This window comes from Nestor notabilis, unplaced genomic scaffold, assembly GCF_000696875.1.
Source record: "Nestor notabilis isolate BGI_N333 unplaced genomic scaffold, ASM69687v1 scaffold5150, whole genome shotgun sequence".
Lineage (NCBI taxonomy): Eukaryota > Metazoa > Chordata > Aves > Psittaciformes > Psittacidae > Nestor > Nestor notabilis.
Window position 1 is genome coordinate 82,255 of NW_009912378.1, and position 7,693 is coordinate 89,947.

At 43.4% G+C, this 7,693-nt stretch overlaps 2 protein-coding genes across 3 annotated transcripts in view; both read right to left on the reverse strand.

Moving 5' to 3' along the window:
• ANKS1A (ankyrin repeat and sterile alpha motif domain containing 1A) overlaps positions 1 to 5,867 on the reverse strand; it is a 75,344-nt gene extending 69,477 nt beyond the window's left edge. The window contains exons 1-3 of one of the 2 annotated variants that reach the window (XM_010019211.1): positions 5,791 to 5,867; positions 4,858 to 5,014; positions 2,863 to 2,925 (exon numbers count right to left, since the gene is read on the reverse strand). The gene's annotated coding sequence lies outside the window, so the exon portion shown is untranslated. The remainder of the gene's footprint in view (positions 1 to 2,862; positions 2,926 to 4,857; positions 5,015 to 5,790) is intronic. The other variant, XM_010019219.1, reaches the window with a different exon arrangement.
• LOC104409380 (ankyrin repeat and SAM domain-containing protein 1A-like) lies at positions 2,661 to 5,871 on the reverse strand (the record flags this gene model as incomplete). Its single annotated transcript, XM_010019230.1, has 3 exons — positions 2,661 to 2,925; positions 4,858 to 5,014; positions 5,791 to 5,871. Coding segments are annotated over 3 exons (391 nt in total), but the record flags the coding sequence as incomplete, so codon positions are not given.
• Positions 5,872 to 7,693: the final 1,822 nt, after the last annotated feature.

Consider the following 7,693-nt stretch of genomic DNA (forward strand, 5'->3'; position numbering starts at 1 on the left):
AGGAATGCCTCTGCTTTCATATGGGCTCCATCAAATTACTCAAGCCCTGGTAACTATATACCACATACTATAGGCCTTACGCTCTTCATCAGATGCTAATAGGGAGAATCTATAACCCCTTAAAGTGTATCTGTCTGCACCCCTGTTCCTAACAAACCGTAAGAGGGGTTTGACTGAAGAAGGGGTGACTGGGTTTCAATAAAGGGAAGGTTTCTACCTTTCTGACCTGCAAAGGTTTAAATGGTTGAATAAACTGCAAAGGGAGACCATAAAGATGCCCCTCTCCAAGGCTTTTAAGAAGCTTCTACACAAACACTGGTCAGCAATGGTTTAGGTAGATATGATCCTGCCTCAGGGCTGGGGAAAGAGGCCATATGACTCTTCGGTCCCATCCAGGCTATTTCTAAGATTCCTTTGGAGGACTCTTGTCAGTGTATACATGTCTAACAGAGCCTTGCCCTATTAAAAACCTGTTTTGCTGCTCCAGTGACACATCTTCCTAGAGCACAGAATAGCCATGTCTCACTGGCATAAAAGAGAAAAAAACATTAAGCAAAATCCAAACTTCACCAGGAGGTGACACCCAAAGGACATCACCACCTTGGGCACAAAACTGGCCAGAAGAGTTGGCTGAAGCTGCCTGGTCACTTGTACCATCTCCTTCCCAACCTTTGCAGCATGTGATTTCCAGAGGTATCCCACACAGCACTGCCAGGAGCAGAGGAAGGATGAAATAGGCCTCCTTCCTTTATAGCACCTTAGACCAAATCTGCAGGATTCATTTGCTTCCAGTTAAAAAAGACAAAGGTAGTTTGTGCAGTGCACAAAGCTGAGCTGTGTGACAGCTTCTTCTACGCTGGTTCTGCTCAAACGGTTGGTTCCTTCATACACATTAAAGAACTAAATTCAAGATAGCAGGAGGTACTGAAGCAAAGCTGCTGCTCCATCTCCTTTGCTTCCATCATTTGCTTTTCAGAAGTCTTCTAACAGACATATTGTAGGGGCCTCCTGTTGAACTAAGATGTTTAAAAGGGACATTAAAAGAAGCTTAAATATTGCTTTAGCTCTTAGGAGAGCAAGAAGCTTCTGGCTTTCTTATCTCTTCCTCAACAGGATAAGATTGTAGTCCAGCCTTACATAAATGCTTCCCCCATCTCCTAAATATCCCAAAATGTTTGGAAAGATAAAACATCTCTCTTCAATTGTTCCTGAATGACACCCCATCCTGCATCGGCGCTGAGAAGCTGGAAGCACCAACTAAAGAACAACACTCACACCTTACACCTGGACTTACTGTGGTTCTCCCACCTGCAGGCAGGCTATCGAGAAAACATCAAGGTTGGCAGGACAGGTAAGATTCCACATGCTCTTCATCAACCGTGATGAGAACCTCATGAGAAGCTGGTCAGAAGTTATGATGAATCTAACACATTGTGTATAAATCATCTCTATCCTTAAAACCAAGGCACAGACATCAAAACCACATTGCCTTGTTCTCAAAAGCACCACAGTCATCTCTGAAAGTGAACTGGAACTTTAAAATAAGGCACTTGTCAAAAATATAAACCCCAAATTAGAATACACAGTAAGAACTCCACAAGAAAGTGAGCTTGCCTTGAGTTTCATTCATTCAACATTTCAGTGCTGAAGTGTGGAAGATTTTACTCTGTTACTGACAATGATTTAGAAAGTTCCTCTGAGGCAACTGAACTGCTCAACTGTGATGCTTCCACAGCAGACATTCATTGTTGTAAAAATTCCCATCTGGATTTATGTAGAAATCACTGATGTGAATGTAGATATATTTGTGCTTAAGATGTATGCACTGGAGTATCCTGAAACACAAGTCTGCAAACCCAAACCCAATTCCCAGTGGTGAGCAAGCTCAGGAACTTTGATGTGTGTTTTCAAGGCACAGCAGATAGAGCAGAGTGAAAGTGCTAACTAAACTTGGAGAGTTTAATCTGCCATGGATGGCTGGATCCCAAATAACCAGCTGGAAGCAACCATGAGGTGGTGGCTTAACAGCAGAAGTACCTCATGATAAATCAGCGACTCTTCTGCCATCACTGTCCTGCAGCTTCACTATAAATAACAATGAAAAATGGTGTCTGAGAAGACACCACCAGGAACTTTCTTATCTGCTTCCTCAACTGCTCAGCCTCAGTGCATCGAAGTGCTGATGTCATGCCTTTGTGTAGCTCAAGAACAACTAAAAGCAAGAGGAGCAAAATAGGCAAGAAAACAGGAACAGAAGACCAGGGCTGAAGGGTCAGACAACACAACAGACTTCACATTCAAAAAAGAGAGACTGATGCAATAAGCAGGACATGAAGGACTTGGGAAGGGAGGCATGAACATTACTGCCTTCCCTTCTCCCCACCACCAGAGTTAACTGTCCATTCAGACAACAAATACAGCATTTTGTAGGAGGAAAGGCAAGAAAATCCACTCCAAACAGCCCACAGAGAAAACACATCCATGTTTAAGCAGGAAAAATTCCTTCTCTTTGCATTTATCAGCAACATTAGCACAAGAAACAAAACCTAAAGCATTTTTAATGGAAGTAACATTACCTTTTGGAAGTCATCCAGCCCAATCAAGCAAACTGACCATCACCGTGAGTCCTACAAGGCTAAGCACTGAAGGAGCCCCCAGGAAAAGTAAGGAAAAGCTTCCCTTAAATTATGTTTCTATAACTGCTTTGAAGAGAGAAACCCACAGTAAATAAATGGTCATATTTTTCCCAAGCTGCTGCAAAGTGAACAGGTATTAACTGCAACTGGATGACACTGCACCTGGAAGCACACAAGTGCAGCTTGGAGTAATGATGTAGTGAAATACTGACAGCAAAGTACACACCTTGGCATTGATATATGGGTCAAAGGGGCCGTACTTTTTGAGTTCTTTGATCTCAAGAGCATTCTACAAAAAGGAAGAGGAAAAAGAAAACAAAAAATGTGATAATGAAATGGGTGAGATAAAGCAACAAAGCAATGGGTGACTCCCAAGGGGTGGAAATGACAGAACACAGCATCTTGTTCCAGTCAAAGCTATTACCAGCAGAAGCCATTCCAGCTGCTGATTCCTGTAACTTGAACCACTGTGCATTTCATTGACAAGCCTCCAAACACAAGCAGCACGGGCTACTCAGCTGACTTTTCTCATTTAGAAAGGGTCCGACTAAACAGACATTAATGAAACATTACCTGGAAGGATTACACCACTACAGCTTTTAATCTTTTGCAAAGGTTTCCCTTATACCTGTTCTATTCAGAGCAGAAGAGTTTACACTCAGGGCCCTCAGTCAGTTCTTATCAGATGGATTACTAACAACTAACTACACATCTCAAATCTATTTAAACAGACTGAATGCCTGCAGCTGTACCTGAAGACATTATGAACCACAGCTCCAAAGTGGAAACCTATCCACAAAGACATTAAACACACACCCTTAGTTATTTGTGCTCAATAGAGGAATGGTAGTGAATAGCATTACCACTGTATTACTCAGTTTGTGATGCTTCTGAAGCAACCATTTAGCCCTGGAGCAGCCCAATGCATCAAGTTAGCCACCTTATACTGAGGAACAGAACTAAAGAAAACTTAAGCATGGCTCTTTGGTTGCCACCAAGTGTGGCTGGAAGCAGGATTAGGACTCCTAAACCCAACTCCAAGGGGAGTTTTTGCTCCTCAATGTCTGAAAAGTACCCACCTTACATCAAAATCAAATAGCAAAAATCACAGTTCCCAGCTGCTCATCTGGACTTTGACAGATTTTGCTAAGTTTGAGCCCTGAGGATCTGACCTACTTGGGAATTAACTTCTGAACATGTTTAGCCTTGTACTACTAATGCAGACAAACTTATTTGGGTTTACTCCTCTACTCCTGAATGAAAACCTGAGGGGTTTAGGAGTTGATTCACAGGGACATTAGATATTCCTGCCACAGAGACAGGACAATCAAGGGCTATGGTAGCTTTAACCACCTGATTTGGATGTGTTGCTGCATGTCTGCCCAAGCTCCCTCAGCCATAAGTGGCTCAGTAACACTGCTCAGTTGGCCTCACTCAGTAAACCAGTCCCCTATCTAAAACTCTTCAACGAGAGAAATATTTGGGTCTTCCAGCAGTAGCTTTCCAGAAGTTCCCTACTGAAAGATACTGCTGACTTCCACAGGGAAGTTACATGGAGCCAGCTCCCCAACATGGACACAGCAACCACTGTACAGAATAGCTGTCTCATACCAATAAATCTCTCTGCATCCAAGACAAAAAACTATCACCTTGACAAAGGGAAGAAATCCACCAGATTGTTTTTCTTGCCTGATTGAGACACAATTCCTTAAGATTAAGCTAGGGACTTATCTGGGGGCAAGTAGGGTTACAGTTATCTTACAATTTACAAATTAGTTCAGTGGAGCAAGTGCTAGAGACAAGCCAGGAGAGTAGCTAAGAGAGCATGGCCAAACAAAGACTAAACAAAGCTGCTTTGATTAGTTCCCAAAGAAGGGAGCCAATGTATCCTTTGAAAGAACTGAAACCTTCTTTGCTATCCAGCGACTGAAAGGAAATGTGAGTTAGTTTCAGAAGCCCAGTATGAAAGCAGGAGACCAATTCCTAGGTGCTGAGTGGTTCTCATACTTCTCTATCTCTTTATAAACTTATATTCCTTCCTCATTCAATCACTAACTCAGAACTGGAGGTATTGCTTTAGGCAGTGCCCTTCTTATCCCATTAGCAAGTAGGACTTTATAACCATTACTACTCCTTTGGGAAGGGCCGGGAGTCAGCTGAAGTAGTCTCTCTCCATCTGAGGGAAGCAATTCAATAATATATTAGAGTAAACCACACAGACCTGCTCATTCACTTTGGTATGCGAAGGTCCTTGGTGGATGAGGAGCTTCACTATGTCTGCATCTCCTTTCCAAGCAGCCAGGTGAAGAGGGTAACAGCCTTTGCAGTCTGCTACGTTGGTCAGTGCGTCGTTCCGCAGCAGAACTTCCACAACATCCCTGCAAGAGAAGGAAACTTCAGCCCATAAGATACTCACTCCTTGTTCCCCAGCTTCTGCAGCAAGTGTTGAACAAAAGGTTAATCCGAACAGGAGTAGTTCAGAGATGCTCTTGAAATGTGATTTTAAAGCATTCCTATTAAATGCTGCCCAAGGAAAATGAAAGACTGCTGAGATGAGCTCAGGGCAGATCTGTGTTACCTTCATACTAATGGAGCTGAACAGGGACTGAGGTCATCCACAAGCCACTCTGGTGAAAAGTGAATTGCACCAGCACAATGAAGACAAAGGTTTTAATTCTATTCAATTTCCCAATATCTTAAGCAGCAACAAACACCACAAGATCTACCACGCTGAAGACTGGAGTTACTTAAATGTCATATGCTTGAAAGCAAACTTTAAGTGGTGCAGGCACAGCAACACATTGGACACCAGACAGACTGCAGAGGACTGTTACTGGAGAAGCCACCTTTAATATGTTGCTTTACCTTATCCAAATTTTCTGTAAATAAAAGGGTGGTTGAAAACTTCAGTGTTTTGCCCAATTTTAAGAGATGTATGATCATATTGTGCAGCAGCCAGTGCCTCTGTGGCTTCACTGCACTGATGTTCTTCACTTCTTGTCCTCAAGATGGTGTAGTGCTGCACCACTGCCACATTTTTAGTGGGAACAGCATTAGAATGAATTGCATTCATTAGGTGAATGAATTACACAGAAACCATAGCTTGTAAAGCACATAGTATCCCTTAAATCAAAGGCATTTTAAGATGACTCACTTATGACCATTCAAAGCAGCATGGTGCAGTGGAGTGTATCCAGTACTGTCAACGCAGTTCACATTTGGCCCTCTCCAGATGCTGCAAGACAGAAAACGTACAGGGAACACTTAGGCATACACCAAATGGATGGACAGCTGGCAAGGACAAGTTTGAGCAGAGTTTTCACACCAAGTTGGTTATCTGGAAGCAAACCAGTGGCTGGACAGCTGTGGTTAAGAGCAGTAATACAGAGAACAGACCACAGAGAGCACTGTGTCAAGCAGAGGGGTTAGTGGCACAAAGCACACAACTGGTACAAGAAGTCACTACTCTGTGCTTCATCAGAGCATCCTGGCTTTAAATCAGGGATGTTCTCCTACTGGATCATCTTTCAGCCATACATGTGCTTGCCAAAAATCATCTTCAGAGGAACATGTGTCTATTAAAGTTAACCACAAGAGAGAATAAACCATCAACCCACTGCTAATTCACACCCCTCGGAAGAACTCTGATGGGTCTGGGAAACCCTCTTCCCTTCACGTCAGGAGTCACTAGGGGTGGAAGTCAAAGACCTTGGGGTACAAATCCTGCTCTGGGTCACCAGTGTGATTCCATGCTGACTTCTTACTGTCCAAAAATCACTTCCATCTGACAGCTGCTGCAGTCAATATGAAAGAGTAGGTGGTCTCTGAGGTCTGAGGATATTGTTCACTTCCCTCCCTTGTTCAGAAGTTGAACACCAAGGATTTAAGGATTAACCCTGTAGAGGATTAATCTTCCCTCTAACCCCTGCAAGATGTTCTATTTAAACCAATGGAGAAACACACGTGGAAGGAGCTGGCACTGCTCTTGAGCTTGCTGTTAAAGGAGTTGGGTTTCTACTGCCACCCCTCACAGTGCTACCACCCTCTTCCAGAAAGGGCACGTGAACACACATCAAGATGTTCTTATAAGCAGATTGAAACCATTCACCTTCTCTGTCAACCCACCTTCCCTGTATGCTGGCCTGTGTTAAACTTAATGCTGTCAGGAATTATACAGGATTTATTATAAGCCTAGACAATCATGCTTGTGCTAATACAGTACATTTGCCTGCACTGTTTCCTTTAACTAGGGGTAGAACTTACCAGCAAGCTCTAATCCCCCATTTAATTGGTTTAAAATAAAAATCAACTGTTGCTCTTTATGAATTGGGCCTTTCCTGATCATTTCGTTTCCTCCCCAGCGTGTAACTGCTACGACTCATTGTAGGATACAGAGGCAGCCCAAGCAGTAAGTGGGTTTCCTAACAGTCATTACTAGAGGTCTCCCAGCCAGAAAAAACACTACATCACAGTGTGCAAAAGCAGCAGGAAAAGCACCAAACCAACAGGAATCTCATGCAAAACAAGTGGAAATTCAGGGGTAAAACTAAGCATGTTTCAGGTGGGATTCAGAAGCACACTCTGAAATGGAAAGTCTCAACCCCTCCCGAGTGACTCCTGATCCAGCAGAGCATTATAAAAGGCTTTGCAGTCCTGAGAGAGACACGAGCTCCACTAGAGGAGAGGCAGCTGAGGGGAAACTTTATCCACGAGGACAGGCAAGTGAGCCACAAAATCCAATTTGCAACAGATCAGGCTGCTTATCCAGCAGCATTCCCATACACCCCCACTCACTTCAGAAGCAAACAGCAAACCAATACATGCATGCAATGCATTCCAGCTGCTACTAACATCATTTGCAGGATGATGGCTTCAACTACATCCCGAAGACACCTGAGACACCAAAAAACCAATCTGAGTCCAGGAGGAGCCCTTCCCCATCCAGCAGCAACAGTCCTGAGGTATGAAGGGGATCTGAGTAATTCTCAGGCTCTGGTTTATTCTTGGCAGTGGGTTCATGCAGTGTGGTTGCCCAAATAATTTATTGCTGGATTTAA